Source organism: Panthera tigris, chromosome B2 (assembly GCF_018350195.1).
Source record: "Panthera tigris isolate Pti1 chromosome B2, P.tigris_Pti1_mat1.1, whole genome shotgun sequence".
Classification (NCBI taxonomy): Eukaryota; Metazoa; Chordata; class Mammalia; order Carnivora; family Felidae; genus Panthera; species Panthera tigris.
Genome location: NC_056664.1, coordinates 128,350,020 through 128,370,382, shown reverse-complemented (window position 1 = coordinate 128,370,382; position 20,363 = coordinate 128,350,020). Strand labels below are relative to the sequence as shown.

General features: G+C 41.0%; 1 protein-coding gene across 3 annotated transcripts in view; it reads left to right on the top strand.

The window, feature by feature from the left end:
- ADAT2 (adenosine deaminase tRNA specific 2) overlaps positions 1-15,900 on the top strand; it is a 47,179-nt gene extending 31,279 nt beyond the window's left edge. Inside the window, exons 6-7 of one of the 3 annotated variants that reach the window (XR_006217899.1) lie at positions 8,753-8,863; positions 15,733-15,813. Coding sequence is in view for 2 of the 3 variants with exons in the window: in XM_042987246.1 (XP_042843180.1) it covers positions 15,733-15,857 (125 nt within the window). In the remaining variant the exon portion in view is untranslated. Of the gene's footprint in view, positions 1-8,752; positions 8,864-15,732 lie in introns of all 3 variants that reach the window. The other 2 variants (XM_042987246.1, XM_042987245.1) reach the window with 2 other exon arrangements.
- The last annotated feature ends 4,463 nt before the right edge of the window (positions 15,901-20,363 follow it).

Below are 20,363 nucleotides of genomic sequence, written 5' to 3'. Positions count from 1 at the left end.
AATGGACTCGGCGGAGAACGGATGGTGTGTAATGCTTTGGCAAGCTTCAATCACTGATAAAAAATTATGTTAAAATATCTTTCCACTTTCTTGTTACTTGGCAAAAGCATCTCTTCCTGTGTTGCATTTGGAATATTATGGAGGGAAAACAGATAGCCAAGAATGCCAACTTAGGCGTAGGCAAGAACTGTTAATTTTTCTTTAAGTTTTCTATTTGCAAATAATCTCAAACTTACCAACTAATAATTTAACAATTTATACCTTTAGCTTTATCATTGGCTGTGTTTATTCTCGCTCTTTCCTAATCTATTTATCTATCTATATGTATGTATGAATGTATATAATTGTTCTTCTGAGCCATTTGGTAGAAAGTTACATCACACATCATGACCCTTTGCCCTGAAATGTTTCTGTATTTCCTAAGCATAGGATATTCTCTTATATAATCATAGTATAGTTATTGGCTTCAGCATATTTAACATTAATACAATACTTTTTTTTTTTTTTAATTTACATCCAAGTTAGTTAGCATATAGTGCAGTAATGCTTTCAGGAGTAGATTCCAGTGATTAATCCCTTATGTCTAACACTCAGTGCTCATCCCAACCAGTGTCTTCCTTATGTCCCTTAACCATTTAGCCCAACCCCCCACCCACAACCCCTCCAGTAACCCTCAGTTTGTTCTCTATACTTAAAAGTCTCTTATGTTTTGTCCTCCTCCCTGTTTTTATATTATTTTTGCTTCTCTTCCCTTATGTTCATCTGTTTTGTATCTTAAATTCCACATATGAGTGACGTTATACGATACTTGTCTTTCTCTAATTTCGCTTAGCATAATGCCTTCTAGTTCCATCCATGTTGTTGCAAATGGCAAGATTTCACTCTTTCTGATTGCTGAGTAATACTCCATTGTATGTATGTGTGTATGTGTATATACCACATCTTATTTATCCATTCATCTGTTGATAGACATTTGGGCCCTTTCCATACTTTGACTATTGTCGATAGCACTGCTATAAACATTGGGGTGCATGTGCCTCTTCAGAACAGCATACCTGTATCCCTTGGATAAGTACCTAGTAGTGCAATTGCTGGGTCATAGGATAGTTCTATTTTTTAACATTAATATAATACTTTTATCTAATATACTGTTTGTATTCTAATATTGTCAGTTGACCCTATAGTGTCCTTTAGAGAATTTTCCCCATCTCTCCTGCCATATTGGAAGATTCTAGGGTCAGATATCTTATTTAATTGCCATGTATCTTCAGCTTATTTGAATCTAGAACACTTCCATGGCTTCTCTTGGCCTTTTATGACACTGACATTTTAAAAATCATTCTGCCCTGCCCCTATCAACTTTTCTCTTTAAAAAAAAATTTTTTTTAATGTTTATTTATTTACTTTTGAGAGACAGAGAGGGAGCACAAGCTGGGGAGGGACAGAGAGAGAAGGATATACAGAATCCTTAGCAGGCTCCAAGCTCCAGCACAGAACTTGATGCGGGGCTCGAACCCACAGACTGTGAGATCATGACCTGAGCTGAAATCGGACGCTTAACCGACTGACCCACCTAGGCGCCCTTTCTCTTTTTTTAATAATGGTGTTTTCTCATGATTGGATTCAGGTTATGTGTTTTAGGTGATGTTATATTCTCAGAATATCACATCTGAAGACACCCAAAGGCCATGAAGTCCTCACTGGTGATGTTAATTTTGGTCACCTGGATAGTTTTGATTACCTGATTTCTACACTATATAATATTTTTTTTTCCTCCCTTGCAATGAATAAGCAGTCCAAGGAGAGAAACTTAAAATTTTTTTTTTATGTTTATTTTTGAGAGAGGGAGAGAGAGAGACAGAGCGTGAGTGGGTGAGGGGCAGAGAAAGGGAGATACAGAATCCAAAGCAGGCTCCAAGCTCTGACCTGCCAGCACAGAGCCTGACACGGAGCTCGAACCCATGAACTGCGAGATCATGACCTGAGAGAAGTTGGGCACTTAACCGACTGAGCCACCCAGGTGCCCTGAGAAACTTAAATTTGTAAAAGAAAATGCATTTGACATTAGTGGAAAGAAGGAGATGAAATCAGTGATCTCAATTGCAAAGCAACTGTTAGGTTATATGATTGCAATCTTTCTTTTTTATTATGTCTGCTGAAATTCACAAAATTCTTTTTGTAATAAGAATGTTTTATTATTTTTTAAAGCTTTATTTATTTATTTATTTATTTATACCCAACGTGGGGCTTGAACTCATGACTCCAAGATCAAGAGTCACATGCTCTGACGGAGCCAACTAAGCACCCCAGGAATATTTTAAATGAGGATGTCTTACTAAAAATTAAAAGGAAGCCTCAAATAAATAACTTCTTTCTCTCCTGATCTCAGTAAAACTAATACTTAGATCAATTTAATTATATCTGATAAGAGAGATTTCTGGAAAAACAGGTCTGAGATGTTTCTGGTTTCAAGGATTACCTGTAGTGATCCAATAGGATGTATAATCTAGGTAGGTAGTCATTGGCCTTAAGCAGAATTCTCTTGGGTTTCCATAGAGACATCTAGACTTAAAATGTTTTAAGCACTGCTGCTTTTAAAATGGGTGTCGGTAAAAATAGCAAAAACCAAGGCTCTTAAAAAAATCATTAAAAAAATTTTAAAGTAGTAAAGTTCCTGCTTAAAAATCCACGTGGAAGCCAAAGCTTGTCCTCAGTCATTCTGCATCAACTGGCCTTGAATAGCCTTGGGGAAAAGAGGCATCAAGAACTGGTTTCTCTGCCTTTTGGCAAAGGAGTGAGACTACACTGACTTCTAGGAAGACAACTGCCAACTATTTTCTTATTCCGTAAATTGTTAATTGTGTGTGGTGAAGAAAGGGGTGACGGGTGGCATTAAGTTCTGGTGAAAGTTTGACATCTTTTGGATCTTATGTTTTTTCAGGTTGAGCTAATAAAAACAGGCTCCTGGGATTGTTTCACACCTTATTTTTAAGTGAATATTGAGCTAAACACCACTTGTTGATGATTATTAGGGAGATTTGTTGTGTGGTTGAAGAAGCATGAACTTATGAGTCTAGAACAGGAGTCAGCAAAATATGGCCCGTGGGTCAAGCCCAGCCTGCTGCCTCTTTTGGTACCACTAACAAGTTAAAAATGGTTTTATGTTTTGAAATGGTTGGGGGGGAAATCAAAAGAAGAATGTAGTGACCTGTGAACATCGTATGAAATTCAAATTTTAGTGTCCACAAATTAAGTTTTATTAGAACACAGTCATGCCCTTTTGTTTTCGTGTTGTTTGAAGCTGCCTCTGTGCTACATTACAGAGCTGAGTGGTGGTGATAGACGCCTATGGCTCCCAAAGCCTAAAGCATTTAAATATGTCTGGCTCTTTAGGAAAATGTTTGGTACCCCTGGTCTAGAGGATATAAAACGTTGAGGTTCATTCTCTAAGGTGCTTGTTACAGTTCTCTGACTTTGGAACTGAATAATGTGGCTCATTGTGTAGTGGTGGTTAATTGCTTTAGTACCATTTTTTAAAAATTATTTATTTATTTTTTAATTTACATCCAAGTTAGCATGTAGTGCAACAATGATTTCAGGAGTAGATTCCTTAATGCCCCTTACCCATTTAGCCCATCCACCCTCCCACAATCCCTCCAGCAACCCTCAGTTTGTTCTCTGTATTTAAGAGTCTCTTATAGTTTGTCTCCCTCCCTGTTTTTATATTATTTTTGCTTCCCTTCCCTTATGTTCATCTGTTCTGTGTCTTAAAGTCCTCATATGAGTGAAGTCATATGATACTTGTCTTTCTCTGACTAATTTCGCTTAACATAATACCCTCTAGTTCCATCAATCTTGCAAGTGGCAAGATTTCATTCTTTTTGATTGCCAAGTAATACTCCATTGCATATATATACCACATCTTCTTTATCCACTTATCCATCAGTGCACATTTGGGTTCTTTCCATACTTTGGGTATTGTTAATAGTGCTGCTATAAACATTGGGGTGCGTGTGCCCCTTCGAAACAGCATTCCTGTATCCCGTGGGTAAATGCCTAGTAGTGCAATTGCCGGGTCATAGGGCAGTTCTATTTTCAATTTTTTGAGGAACCTCCATACTGTTTTCCAGAGTGGCTGCACCAGTTTGCATTCCCTCCAGCAGTGCGAAAGAGATCCTCTTTCTCTGCATCCTTGCCAAGATCTGTTGTTGTCTTAGTTGTTAATGTTAGCCATTCTGACAGGTGTGAGGTAGTATCTCATTGTGGTTTTGATTTGTATTTCCCTGGTGATGAGTGATGTGGAGCATTTTTCCATGTGTCGGTTGGCCATCTGGATGTCTTCTTTGGAGAAGTGTCTGTTCATGTCTTTTGTTCAGTTCTTCACTGGACTATTTGTTTTTTTGGATGTTGAGTTTGATAAGTTCTTTATAGATTTTGGATACTAACCCTTTATCTGATATGTCATTTGGAAATATCTTCTCCCATTCTGTGGGTTGCCTTTTAGTTTTGCTGATTGTTTCCTTCACTGTGCAGAAGCTTTTTATTTTGATGAGGTCCCAATAGTTCATTTTTGCTTTTGTTTCCCTTTCCTCTGGAGATGTGTTGAGTAAGAAGTTGCTGTGGCCAAGGTCAAAGAAGTTTTTGCCTGCTTTCTCCTTGAGGATTTTGATGGCTTCTTGTCTTGCATTTAGGTTTTTCATCCATTTTGAGGTGTTTTTGTGTATGCTGTAAGAAAGTTAGTACCATGATTTTTTGAAAAAGTCAGTTTATAAATATGAAAGAGAAATCCAAGATCCTAAAATACTTACTTGACTTAGGATATTGTGTGTGTGTGTGTGTGTGTGTGTGTGTGTGTGTGTTTAGTTTATTTATTTTTAGTTAGAGAAAGTGCAAATGGAGCAGGGGCAGAGAGGGAGAGAGAGAATCCCAGGCAGGTTCCACACTGTCAGTGTGGAGTCTGACGTGGGACTGGAACTCATGAACCATGAGATCATGAACTAAGCAGAAGTCTAACACTTAACTGACTGAGCCACCCAGGCGCCCTTGACTTAGAATATTTTGTTTCCTTACATATACTTTAAGAGAATGGCAAGGAGAAAAGACAATTTATCAATTTTGTGGGGTAAGAATATATATTTTATTTATGATTGTGATATTAAAAATATTACCAAATACTTATCTGTAAGGAGTTACTCTAATGGCAGAAATCTATTGGACCCTTTTAAGTATTTATTTTTGAGAGAAAGAGAGCTCAAGTGGGACGAGAAGGCAGAAAGAGAGAGAGAGAGAGAGAGAGAGAGAGAGAGAGACACTCAAGCAGATTCTGCACTGTCAGCACAGAGCCTGATTCAGGGCTTGATCTCACAAACCGTGAGGTCATGACCTGAGCTGAAGCCAAGAGTCGGATGCTTAACCAACTGAGCCACCCAGGCACCCCGGACCCTTTATTTATTTATTTTTTTAAATTTTTTCTTTAACGTTTATTTATTTTTGAGACAGAGAGAGACAGAGCATGAAGGGGGGAGGGGCAGAGAGAGAAGGAGACAACAGAATCGGAAGCAGGCTCCAGGCTCTGAGCCATCAGCCCAGAGCCCGACGTGGGGCTCAAATAGAAACTATCTTCATACCGTTCCCATCACTGTGCCTTCCCCGGTTTTCTCTGTAACAGGCTTGGTAACCCTTTGGTACTAGAATTACATACATTGAGTTTGAAGAAAAGACAAAAAATAAACACTTAATAGGAATTTTGGTTTTTTACTCACCATTGAGCTCAGGACAAAGCCTTTCATGTAACAGACAAATACTATGTGTAAATTCTATGTTGCATAGGAAAGCAGGATTTGGAGGAGACCGTGGAGAAGGAGGAGAGGCTGAGCCCAGAGAGGCTGGTGGGGTTTGGAAAGTAGGTGGGAGGGTGAGGGGCAGGATATGCAGTGTTAGAATAGAAGATGACAATCATGTGAAGACACAGGGAAGGCATGCTTGGGCCGAGTTATCATGAGTAAGATCCACTTTCCTCTGAGAAGGGGGTAATTTTTCCTTTCTTTTTGATGTGTGATTTCATACCTGTTCCCGGAGTGTGTGTGTTTTGGGGTGGGGCATTGCCGGCGACAAACGTCTTGACACTATGGTCACTGAGGTAAGGAGACAAATTACATCACTAGACCAGATTTGAGCTAGGGGGACGGAGTGTGTCAATAATAGAAGATAATATTCACTTAGAACTTGCCAGGTTCTATTCATCTGTTCCCTTATTAATCCTTGTAACAACCCTCTGAGTCAGTACGGTTATCATCTCTGCTTTACATCAAGGAAACTGAGGCACAGGGATATTGTGTAACTTGCCCAGGGTCACAGAGTACTAAGTGATGATGTCAGTTGGAATGGGCTAGGTTATGCCAAGGTAATACCCCTCAGGGTTTTAGTGCCTTAGAACAAAGTTTCACTTCTTTTATGCTTCACTTGTCTGTCTCCAGTCAGGCCAGGGGTCTAGGTTATACTGTACCATCTGGAATGTCGTTGAACGCCCTCAGTCACTGCAGTGGGAGAGGAGAAGATAGTGAATAATGCTCTATGTCTTCAGTCAGGGCTTCGCCAACTTGATGCGCATATGAATGACCCAAGGAACTCGTTAAATGCACATTATTATTCAGGAGGTCTGGGCTGGCATTTCTAGCAAGCCCCCAGGTGATTCCTACACTGCGGGACCTGGGACCACTCTTGAGTAAGGAGTCTGACTGGCTTTTGCCCAGAAGTGACACGTCATTTCTGCTGACGTAAGGCACATAGCTATGCCTAATGTCAAGGTGGCAGGAGATGTAATCTACCAGCTACCTCAGGAGGAGGAGAATTGAAATATTTGTGAATAATCTCAGCGAAGAGCAGAAAATGTGAAGCCAGGACTTGATTTCAGACAGGCTGTCCCCAGAGTGTGTGCTCCTAGTCATCATACCGTATGTCCTAGATGTTGGTCCCCTCTCTACCGAGAAAGGACAGCATGATGGCACCTGCCATACTTGGTGGCCACCAGTCAGAGCAGCCCTTGAGACTGATCAGTTGCAGTTGACTCGTGTGACACCGATGCTGGGTGTCCCAGGCAGCTTAGTGTCAAAGGCAACAGTTGTCAACATGATGTTGCAACTCTGAAAATGTTTTAATTCGTTTTTTTCTTAATAATTTGCTGACGTCTATGAATTATTTCTTTTTGTTCAAAGCACACCTTAGTGCAGAATCAAGCCTTTCCGTCTTAACTCTCTCATCGAATATTCTGCCATGCTTTCTTGTTTTGGACAAGGGGTGTGGTTAAAGCCAGCATTCAGGGAATTGTGCATGATCCTGGGAACGCCCATGGGTGTGTGTCTGCACATGCACACCATTCATCATGTATGTTTGCCGGAAAGCACTGGAGTGGCCGCCCTGGAAGTGTCCTAGGCTTGTGGTCAGCATAACAAACACACTCCCAGATGGTGGTGGCTCAGAAGCAGCTTCTTTGCGACTACGTCCTGTCCGCCTAACTGGGAACTTCTGATGGATCATAAACAATTGAGAACTGGAGGAGTGAGTGGTAGATTCCAGGCTTACGCTAGCGTCTCTAAAAGGAGCACAGTGGACTGGGTTATGCACTTCCTCTGACCTTCCAGCACCCACTCTTGTTCCTACCACAGCCCCCTTTGCTTTCGGTTCCTAGGCTGAAGTATAGACAAACAATTCAGAAACATCGGTTTAGGGGTGCCTGGGTGTCTCAGTTGGTTAAGCGTTGGGCTCTTGGTTTCATCTCAGGTCATGATCTCACGGTTCATGAGATCAAGCCCCGTGTCAGGCTCTGTGCTGACAGCATAAAGCCTGCTTGAGATTCTCCCTGTCTCTCTGCCCCTTTCCTGCTCATGCGCACGTGCACTCTAAACAAACAAACAAATAAATAAGTAAGAACGGTTTAAGCAAGACCTCTCTGCACTTTATGGAAAACCCGATCTGCAAATGATACTTGGAATGATATAAGATTGTTGTTCTTCCATTAAAAAAAAAAAAAAAATCTTCCCCCAAAAGAGAAACTGAAATAAAGGTACATTTCAGTTTTACATAATAATTACAGTTAAGATTTCAGAATTAACCCACCATGCTAGTTGCTTCGATCAGCAATTTAGTTAAACATGAGGGAGAAAATGGACCTTGACAGTTTTTCTTTTGGTAAAATCAGGTTTGCCATGTTGAAAAATGCTTGCACCCCTGTCCACCTGTTCTGTTGTTCATCTTGGGGAGAGCTGGATAAACCCATTTGTTCCTCCAGAGACACTTTTGTCATTTAATGGACGTAGTTCAATTAAAATACGCAGATGAATGCCAAGTTAATAATTAAGGGAAAATAATAAAACAGAGTATCGCTATTTTTATTAACTACTTGGACCGGAACCCACAGTATGTTTTTTTTAGATTAATGGAACAATTGGAATTCTACTGCTTGTTGTAATCCTAATCCCAGAAAGTATTGCCGATGATCTTTCTCGGCTTTGCATACCCTTTGGAAAAAGCCCTATCACTCCACCAGTAAGCCTGACTCCACATGAAAGTGCTTTCAGCTTTTATTTTTTTGTTTTTTTTTTTTTAGCTTTTAATCTAGCCTGTACTGGCATTGATAGAAAGTCATTTCTCTCAATGACATTTCTATATTGGAGGGCTAAATAAGTTAAGGATGTCAGCTGGGTTTTTATATGGTCAATGTCACCATCCTGATTCAAATGCTAAACAATTTCAGGAAAGATTAAATTTCTTCTTGACCTGAGAGAAATCCCATCTTCTTAGTGAGAAGCTATGCTGGCAGGAAGCCAAGGGGAACGCGGCTCGCTGCTTTGAAGGATCTTCTTAGGTAAGCCCACTACACTGCGCTGTGTTCTTTTATCCTAAGCACATCTTATCTACTTCATAAGCCTCAAGCATTATTTTACTCTTCCCTTCAAAGTCCTGCATTCTCCATGAAACCTTTTCCAACTCCTCCAGCCCACAACGATCGTTTTCTTCAAACTCCTACTTAGTGTCACATAGTTTAATCTCAATTGGTCTCTAATTATAGTAATTAGATCATAAACTCCTCCAGAGCGAGGATTTAGCCCAATGCTAGGCCCAGAGGTGGTTTCGTGATGGCTTTGCGGTTCTGGATGGTTTCCAGTCAGCAGGACAAACGGGCGAATTAGCGCTACCAAGAGAACGCTGTCTGGGCTTCCTGAACCGTACAGACCTCAGTCTACAGGCCCTTTTGCCAGGGCCAGGGCCGTCACTGCCAGATAGCCTGGCAGCCAAGGGAAGCATGACTTTGAGCCCCTATGTTTTCCTCCAGCTCATCTCTTCTCATTTGGAAACTTACGTTTTGGACGTGGGCTTTGCGATTTCCCATTTTCAGGTTTGAGAAATCAGGAAGCAGTAGAGGGGCAGAGGTAGAAATTTTGTATGTGCTTTGCTAGGACCTAACTTTCTTGTGGAGGCATAACAAATAAAAGAGAGGACACGTTGCATATTTCAGAGCAACTGAAATGCTGTGTGGAGATTGATTTATAGAACTTTCTTGCTAGATTAGTCCAGAAACTGGATTAATATTTTAATCATATCCCCTTGAGAGGAAAAAGCAGCTGGTGAAATTGTTGGAAGTGACATGCCAATCTGCAGAGAAACCGAGTGTGGTTTGGAGACCACCATGGAAATAGTAACTTCAGTCATTAAGTGGGGAATGAAAGGAAGAAAGAAACCAGATAAGTTTTCCAGGATCAAGAAGTTATTTTTATTATAAACTAACCTTAGGGAGACCATAAGATTTATTATTATTTTAACATTTAAATTCAAATACTGATGGCTTTATCGTTTCACTGCTGATTACTCTTGGCAACAGCAGGGCTCAATGGGTGCGTAGAACATCCTTCATCTTTTTATTTTGCCGTTTGTGTATACAGGCTCCATTGTGCGGGCAAAACACGGCAATGAGCACACGGTGGCACAATTCATGTCTTGATACAGGATTTCTCTTTCCCTGTGAACCTGACTTCCCAAGACCTGAATTCTAGGACTTGCTACGAATTCACTGGCATCCTGAAATCAAAAGGAAGAGGTCTTTTTCTTCTTTTGCTCCCTTGCAGACCTGGTTAACACCAAATCTTTACAATGGTCTCTAGCTGGCACGAGCAACAAGCATCTGGCGTATAACGTGTTGGGCTCTGGGAAATGCAATCTACTGCTTGGGAACTGCCCTCAGATGGAAACTGATGTTTAGATTATTACTGGGAATTTGTTTGTGCTTCTGAATTCTGTGGGATTAAGGCTGGTGCTGTGATATTCTCATGTGTTCTGTTGACCCTTAGGTATTTCTTAAAAAGAGGGAAATGAGAGTCTCAGGGTTGAAATAATCAAACTTTGGAGGTGCTAAGTAAGGCTCTACTCCGATTATACTGGCAGACGGCCCAGGGTGCAGCTGCTGATGAAGAATCCCAGATTCCACCCGAAGGCCCAAATACCACCTCTTCTGTCTGGAACTGAGTCAGTAAAAGGAAATAGGGTAGGGCAGCATTTTGGACTGAAATTTCTCTGTGGGAGCAACAGATTGAATTGATAATGGGAGAAAGTTTGTATTGTTAACTTTTATAAGGTGGCCCAGTAAATTTCATGAATTTTATAGGACTGGCATATTATTCGGCCCATATTTTCATCTGGTGCTCATTCTTCATCCTGCTTGGTTGGATAGCATAGCTGAGCAGGGTCCAAGATGAGAAAGAGAGGTGAGGCTGACTGACTGTGGCATTGGGGCTAATGTAAGTAATGTCCTGACCTGTTTCAGCCCATTCTGGAGGCCACAATAGAGAGGCATTCATAAAAGCCCAGAGGGGATGAAGTAGCCATCTCTTTGACACCAGGAAAATATGGGTAAAGAGAAGGTAAGAGAAAGTATGGAGAAAGTAGCTCCATGAAGGAGAGGGTTCTCTCCCATTCTCCCTTCCTGATGAAGGCAGCATCACTGTGGCTCTGATGATTAATTTTACCAGATTAATAAGAGAAATAGAAAAAAAGGGAGGAATTTTGGTGTCTAAGGGAGGGCGAGTCACTTCTCTATTTATGCTATTCATTAGTTAAGTGAAGAGCATTGATGTGTGTCTGTGCTAATGGACAAAACTACACTGTGAAGTTAGAAGGCGCTTTGGAGTCTCATAAGAAGCTGGGGAAGATGGCTTGGAAGCAGCTGAGAAACACCACTCTTGGCATTTGTCCGAACCCCGTGTCCTCTCTCTCATAAGTGACTTTTCCTCACATTGGAATGGAACATCTGAGATTCAGTTTTTGATTTACACTGAGGTTGGATATGTGTAGTTCAATACCAAAGGGCTGTTTTGAATCAAGGCCTGGAAGCTCACCTTCCTTAGATAGTGTTCTGTATGGTCTAGCCTAGTTAGAAATGAAGCTGACAGAACACCTGCTCGTTTGTTAGACTAACCAGTAATGGCTAATATTCATTGAGTCTTTCTTGCATGCCGGGCACAGCTGTAAAGGCTTTGCACCTGTTACGTGATCCTCGCAGCAAACTTCGGACGTTACTGTTCTTTTTCCCACGTAAGGAGTGAATTAATAGAGGTTCATAAGGTTTAATGTGCTCAAGATCACAGAGCTAGTCAGGGGCAGAAGCAGAATTTAAACTCTGGTTTAAATTCCAAGTAGGAAAAGAACCAGAAGGATGGTGATTGTTGTTCCCAGCTCATCCCTTCACTGGAACAAAATACTAAAACTTGGGTTTATTCATGAGGCCAGCCTTTGGCATTTTTCAGTAGGTAGTGAATTTGCATGTCTTTTTCTACCCTGTGTGTATGTGTTTGTTTTGTATTTAAAAAATTTTTTTTAACAAAGTGAATCTTCTCAAAGGAAAAGAACTGTTTTTCTTGTGAGAATAGATCCTAGGGTACTTATAAGATTAAAAAATATAATTGGACCATTAGCTTTGTTCTTTACAAAAACTGGAAGTAAAATTGCATGATTTTGTAAAAAAATTTCAATGAGACACGTCCTGTGAAGGATCCACAGATGAACTGCCAATACCTTTGCATATTCTGTATTGTTTCTTCAAAATAATAGCACACGTTTTCACTACTGTTGTTATTATTATCACCAGATATTGTGCTAAGTGATTTACATGTGTTTTCTCAAATTAATACGTATGTGATAGGTTTTGCCATCATATATCACGTACCTACTATCACAGCAATGCTCCATCACAAAAACCCACGAAAGCTCAGTGGCATACAAAAATAACTGTTTATTGTTTATACATCTAGAGCGATTGGCTAAACAGATCTGCCAATCTTGGTGCACTGGCTCGTGACCCATAGCGTTTGGCTGACTGAAGACTGATCCCGCCTGGCCCTGGCTCAGATGAATGGGGCAATGCAGCTCCTCCATTTGTCTCTTATCCTCCAGTGGGCTGGGCTGGGCATGTTCTGGTGGTGATTACAGAGCTGCAAGCTCTGAACAAGCCTGATTGCATAAATCCATTTCAACCTTCTGTCTGCAGTCTGTTAATATCTCATTGGTCAAAGCAAGTCATGTAGCTGAATGTAAGGACGTGGAATTCTGCACCCCATCCCTTGGAGGGGGGGAAGCACTGGAAAACATCATGGCAAAAGGCATGGGTATAGGCAGTGCTGCACAGTTGGGCCCATTTTTGCAATCAATCACATATTTAAAAAAAAAATTAATGTTTATTTGTTTTTGAGAGAGAGAGAGAGAGACAGAGTATGAGCGAGGAAGGGGCAGAGAGAGAGGGGCACACAGAATCTGAAGCAGGGTCCAGGCTCTGAGCTGTCAGCACAGAGCCCAATGTGGGGCTCAAACCCTCAAACCACGAGGTCATGACCTGAGCTGAAGTCAGATGCTCAACTGACTGAGCCACCCAGGCGCCCCCACATACTCTTTTTTAACAGACGAAGAACCTGAGACATGGGAAGTAAGTGGCTTACCTAGGGTCACATAGCTGTTAAATGACAGAGCTTGAATTTGAACCTGGGTTTATCTTTTCTCATAGCTGGAGCTTTTAATAATGGTCTAAGATTTAGAAACCAGTTCTGCCTCCACTTCCTTTACAGATATGAACAATTTTTTCACTCCCTTTTAATGCATCTTCACCAATGAAGACAATATGCAGCTGTTGCTATTATAGAATGAGGCTATGAGGAGTAATTAACATGAGCAAATTCTCTGAACAAGTGCTAGGTATTATGATCAAAGAAATACATAGACTTTTAAATCAGTGCTTGACCTCATTCTACATTTTGTAGTCTTTCAGATCTCTCTCACCTGCCAGTTTGGGAATGTACTGAGTGTAGAATCTCTTAATGCTCTTACTCCTCTCCCTCGCAAACCATCCTAGCAGTGCCCCAGTCGGCCTACATTCGCAGTAACTGTACATGAAGAAGAAGTACATGAACTGTACATGTACTGAACATGTACATGAACTGTACAGGAACTGTGTGTGTCTTGACTGGTGTTATCACAGGATAGCCTGATGCAATGCACTGGTGTCCACTACAGAAATATTTGCTAGTCAGCTAGTACTTTTGTTGTTTTCCTCTAGCAAAAACTCAGAAACTACCTTTATCTTGTACAACAAAGGAATAACCTATGAGTTGGATGTAATGTGGGAATTAAATAAAATATCGTACCAGCATTTAATTGTGTCCTGAAGGAAATGTTTCTCATTGTGGGGGAGAGGGAAGGAATATCACTGTAAAACAAGGGACTTGTCTTCTCATTGTAGCCCTGGTTTTGATCTTGGTCACATGACCAAACAGTAGCTTTCCCACGGATCTAATCGGAATAACAAATGATGTGTTGTATTTGAAAATGCTTCAGAAGTACAAATTAATAATAGGTAGTATCATTGTATAAGACACAAGTTAAACTGCAAAGTGGAAGAGCCGGGGAAGGTGCCCTGTCTTTTGTCTTTTTCATCTTGCACACGACTCCTGTCCCTAACTTAGTGCTTGGTTAATAGTTGGTACTCAGAGTGTGCTTATGGAGTGAATGCATGATCTTCAACTGCAACATGGAGTCATGCGGATGATCTCAGGGGGTATTCCTGTTTCTTTGTTTATAGATGAGGATTTTCATATATTATTGCCATGCAGTTGAGTTGTTAAATATTTATGTAAGATACATAGAGTCATAAGACAGTGTTTCTGTCCTTAAGAAACTTTCTCTCTCATTGGTTCACAAGACTTACTTAGCCCCTTTCTCCTCAAATTAAACAGTAATAAAAGGCAACAGGAGAATTTATTTGGATGTAAGGGAGAAATATTTACTCTGGCCAGCTTAAGGGGGAAAAATGTGCAGCTCACAGAAACGAAGGAAATGTGAAGAGCCAAGTCCATCCAAATCTTGTACCTCCCAGGATCCAGGGGGTGCACTAGGACACAGGCTTACCAGGACTCTAGAGCCTGGCTGGTTTAGTTCCATCCATTTTCTCCTTCAGTCACTCCATTCCAGATTTGCATTCCTGGGAGACAGAGTCCAAGGGGCATGATGAAGCATACATACTCACACCTTGGCCAAGAAAGAACAGCTAGGCAAGACTGCATGTGGTGCGGACTGTGTAGCTCCCCGAAGCACAATTCAGGTGCACCTCTGGGATGCAATGGGTTCTATTGACAGTATTACAAGAATTCAGAGAAGAGAGATTCTGGTGAGACTTCACAGATGCAAAGGGGCTCAAGCTGGACCTTTAAAGATGGGTAGGAGTAGGGGTGCTTGGGTGGCTCAGTCGGTTAAGCATCTGACTCTTGGTTTCAGCTCAGGACATGATCTCGTGGTTCGTGAGTTTGAGCCCCGCATCGGACTCTGTGCTGACAGCACGGAGCCTGCTTTGGGTTCTCTCTCTCCCTCTCTCCCTTCCTCTCTGTCTGCCCCTCCCTTGCTCGCTCTCTCTGTCTTTCTCAAAATTAAACTTGAAAAAAATTTTAAAGATGGGTAGGAGTGAGATAAATGAAGAAGAGGAAAGACTTCGGGTGGGGCCACAAGAGGAGTAAAGTTTTCGAGTTAGTATTGAGCCTGATGTGTTCACCAAAGGCAGAAGTGACGGAGACAGAGAAGACAGATGTTAATAACCTAGCTATTTCTGTGGAGATGTGAGGATAGATAGCAGGTTTAAACAATAAGCCAGTGATTCAGGCAGGGAAACAGTAAGTGTAGAGCTAATTGTACAGAAAATATTCAGGGAAAGCATAAGGGAGGCCTATGTTATTTTGAAAGAAGACCAGAAAAGTAAATGGTACATTTACTTATCAGGGTATGAGATTGAGCATCCAAGTGAAGGGGAGAATCTTGAAGGAGAGAGTATTTGTACAAAGGCTGAAGGACAGGGTGGGGACTGGATGGGGGTGGAGACACCAGCATAAGGGTTTCGATGACACTTGTTCTAAATATACTAGATCTTAGCAACATAAGGTAGTGAAGGGAGCACTGTTGGATGAGACTCAGAGATGAAGACGCTTTAGAGCAACCAGTGTGGCCCCGGCCACAGTGCTTAGGAATTAACAAGGGGTCAGTGAACGATTACAACAACTTGGTTAAAGTTAGCATGAATTTGAGCAAAAGTTTCCAGATGACTGGATGGAAACTCCTTTTGGTTAATATTCAAAAGCTAGGGTTTCTGAAACTTTGGAGCAGATTTTAAAGATAAGAGAATTTATTCAGGAATTTAACTTTTGTTCCTAGACTTAAAGGATTATTGGAAATACTTGGAAGACAGCAGATTGGCATACCTCATGATGATTTGCACCCCTTATTTACTTATGGAGCAGTTGCCACAGAAGCGTCTTGATCTTATATCCTTTTCATAAAATAAATGTATTACTAGAAACACCAGACGTTTCAGTGTTTGACTTAGCACTGAAATAGCCCTGAATAGAGTACGTTTAGCCATTTTCAACCTTCTTCTGTGCTTCTCCAGTATTTATGCTGGAGTTACCTCAAAAATGGATTCAAGGAGAAAGCATGAATCTACAAGCAATCCTTAACCTCAAATATTTGATTTATGTCATCACATTTAAGTAGTTCAGAATCTGCTTAGAAAAGACAAGCTGGGGAGTTTGGCTTCTCTTTACCCCTTTGAAAGAGTCAACCTTTAAGGCTTATTAGTGAGCCAGATTCTCCCCACCCGTAAGCCATTCAGCAGTGGCCCTTTCTCAGTTTGCTTAAGGCAGTGTACAAATAACTGCTTTATGTCATAGACCTGCTTCTACAAAATTAAAAGTAAACCAAATGCTATTTGCTCCAAAAAAAAAAAGGCCCTGTGAATCATGTCTTCATAAAAATAGTCACTTATTATGTATCCATTTTATAAGTTTAACATTTCGTGTATTGGATTTACTTACAGTGAGGTACATCAAAACCTTATAGACACTGTCTATGGGGTATCTGAGTCGTCTTAAAGGGGACCTTTAGGTGCAGCATTTAGTTGCTCACAAGGAATAATCTAGTTGTTGGTGGGGCTGATCATAACCTCACTAACAACTACTGAGAATTCTATAAGGTAAGTTCTCTACAAATATTGTTTATTGAATATAATCATAATAGAGATAGGAATGTAGATAATCAAAAGCAATCATATAGAGTAGGTATTATTATGGCAGCCTACTTTACATATGAGTAAACTGAGATTTAGGAAGATTAGGACATCACACAACTAATAAGTAACAAGGTCAGAACTGAGCTCACATGTGGATGGTTCCAAAGCCCATGCTTTTACCGCACATTATCATTTCCTGATTTATTAAGTGCTCCCATATGTGACATTATGCTAGGCTCTCTTCACCAGCAGCCTGCACCCTTCCTTGTTGGTTCCTTTAAGTTTTTCTTCTTTCCTTCCTTCCTTCCTTCCTTCCTTCCTTCCTTCCTTCCTTCCCTCCTTCCTTTCTTCCTCCCTCCCTCTCTCTCTCTTTTTCTTTCTTTCTTTCTTTCTTTCTTTCTTTCTTTCTTTCTTTCTTTCTTTCTTTCTTTCTTTCTTCTTTATTTTTAGGAAGAGAGAGAGAATGTGAGTGGGGGTGAGGGGCAGGAAAAAAAAAGAGAGAGAGGGAGAGAGAGAGAGAGAGATTCCGTGCTCTGTGAGGAGCCCAGTGCAAGGTTCAATCCCATGACCCTGGGATCATGACCTCAGCCGAAATCAAGTGTTGGTTGCTCAACCTACTGAGCTACCCAGGTACCTCTGTCTTTAATATATTTTTTAAAATGTTTTATTTAGTTTTGAGAGACAGAGAGGCAGAATGTGAGTGGGGGAGGGGAAGAGAGAGAGGGAGACACAGAATCCAAAGCAGGCTCCAGGCTCCGAGCTATCAGCACAGAGCCCGACGTGGGACTTGAACTCACGAACCGCGAGATCATGACCTGAGCTGAAGTCGGACTCTTAACCGACTGAGCCACCCAGGCACCCCTTTAATATTTTTTAATTAAAAACGTTTAAACTTTTTATTTTAAATTAATTTTAAGCTTAAAAGTGTTGCACAAACAGTACAAAAAATTTCCTGTATATCCAGAGTCCTCAAATGTGAAAACTTACATAACCACAGCACAATGACCCAAATCAGGACATTAACATTGATACAATTCTATTACATAATCCATAGACCTTACGTGAATTTCACCAGTTTCTCCATAAATGTCCAGGATCTAACCCAGGGTGACATGCTGTATTCAGTTGTCCTGTCTCCTCGGTCTCCTTCGCGGCCAGCCCTGTACTCATACGACCCTGAGAGGAACATCTCTTCCCATTTGGCATCCTGGCCACTTTGTTTGATTCATCCCTTCAATCTAGAACAATTCCTTAGTCTTTTTTCATCTTTCATAACCTCAACACTTTAAAATAAAGTACTAGTCAGTTATTTTTGCAGAATGTCCCTCATTTGGGTTTGTCCGATGTTTCTTCATAAGTAAATTGGGGTTGTGCATTTTTGGTAAGAATACGATGGAAGTTATATTGTGTTCTTCTCTGTGGGTCAGACCAAGAGGCACATGATTTGTCACATGACTGGTGGTATTAACTGTGATCATTTGGTTAAGGTGGTATCTGCTAGATTTCCCTACTATGAAGTAACTATTTTCCTCTTTAATTAGTAAGTATTTTCTAGGGGACTACTTTGCAACTATGTAAATATCCTGTTTCTAATAAATAATACTTTCTAATAATAATACTTTCGCCATGAATTTTTACCACTCATCGATAATTCCTGCCGAAAACTGTCATTACTATAGTATTTTAAAACGGTGGCATTCTTTTTCCATCATTACTTATACATGTATTATTTAGACTTTCATTGTAAAGAATAGCTTTCTCTTCTTCCCTGTTTACCCAATTATTTATTTATATAGGCATGGACTCATGGATATCTACTGTATTCTGTGGGGTGTATTCACATCATTGGTTATTTTGTTTGTTCATATTGTCCCCTATTTGGCCAAAAGAGCCCCTTCAAGTTTGGCTGCGATCCTTTTGACATGTTTCCCATCATTTGTTTTAAAACACTTACTTTCTGGCACCCCAAGATGTTCTAGGCTCATCTTGTACATTCTCTGCTCTGCCATGGCATGACCAAGCCTTGGTTCCTTTTGTTGGAGAATGGTATTCAGAGACCCAGATCTGGGCACCAGGTGCACTCATTGCTTGGAATTTGTTACTGTGAAGTCAGGTTTATTGTTTGTGTTCTTTGCCAGTTATTAATATATTGTCCCTTACCTAAATTCACCCTTTGTTACCTACGCTGCAATGATGGAGCTGGAAATTAAGCATTTCTCCTTCACAGAGAGCATGATGTTATGATTTCCCAGGTAAGGGCACTGGAGGGACATTATAGGTGAAAGGTGCTTCTCCTCCCGGCTCTACTGTGCTGCTGTTTTGTTATCTCCTCACTCCTACCACGTGGCTGCCAGCAGCATGTGGAAAAATCCAGTGCTGCTCTGCCCCAGCTACTTGTCCAGACCACATAGTCACTGGGTGAGCTCACAGCCTTGGCCCCAGTCCAGTGACCACCTCACTGTGGCGCTCCCAACATGGACATCACCCTGGGCCTCATGCTGTTCTTCTGGTGAGTAGGCTTCCAGTAGCCCAACACCTTCTGTGTGCCTGTCTGTTGTCCTGGCCACATCTACCCCAGGGGAGTGCTTTTGGCTTGTCGGCCCTGGCTGCAATTCCTTCCTGCCAGCTTCGGCCTGCCTGCACCCCAGAAGGGTATTTCCTGCTTGCTTGGTGACTGTGGAGCTGCTCTGGCCCAGGCAACCCACTAATTTTTAGCATTCACTGAATGTCTCCATCTACCACACCCTCTCCAGTGAGATCTGAATCTCATTCACCCTTGGGGAGAGGCCCCTTCCAAGTTTGTTCATTCCTCAGGCTGTCTCCGCCTTAGAGCATTCTTCAGAGTTCTCTTTACACCTTTACAGTTGGAGTTTATATTAAACTTCCCTGTTCAAATCACTGCATGATTTCTACTTCCTGATTTGACCCTGACTGATACACACTCCATATTGGATTCTCTTTCCCATCCTTGCTGATTTTATTTATCTACATATCCTGAGTAAGTGAATCACTACTCTGGTCGCCAAAAGTCCAAACTATATAAAAAGACTTACTAAGAAAAGCCACTCCCCTGTCCTTACCATCCATTCTATCCTGTTCTCATTCCCCCATCCTTTCCAACTCATTCCACCTACTCCTTGTTTCTATCTCACTAGTTCTTCTCTGCACTATTGAGAAGACACCTGCATAATTTCTTATTTCCTTGTCCACAAAGGGAAGCATCCTACTGATACTCTTATATTTTGCTTTTTTTTCACTTAACAATATATCCTAGTAAGCATACCACACCAGTTCATAGGAACCTTTTCATTCTTTTTATAGCTGCATAATACTCCATGGCCTGAGTGTACTATCGTTTATACAACTGTTGTCCAGAGGATGGGTACATAAGCTCTTTCTGCAGAATGCTGCAGTGAATAATCTGTGCATATGTATTTTTGTATTTTTGGGGATGTATCTTCAGGGTAGATTCCTAGAAGTGGGATTGCTCAGTTGAAAAGTAAGTCCATGGATTGCTTTGTTAGTCATTGCCAAGTTCCCCTTTCAAAGGGCTGTGCCAATTTGTATTCCCACCAGCCATGCATGACGGTGCCTGTTTTCCCCAGCCTTGCCAACAGGATGTGTTGTCATACTTTAAAATTGTTGCTTATCTGATAGGTGAGAAATGGTGTAGTTCTAACTTGTGTTTCTTTAATTATGAGCTATTTGAATATCTTTTCACATGTTTAAATGCCATCTATATGTGTTTAAGTGAATTTTCTGTTCCTGTCTTTTTCCC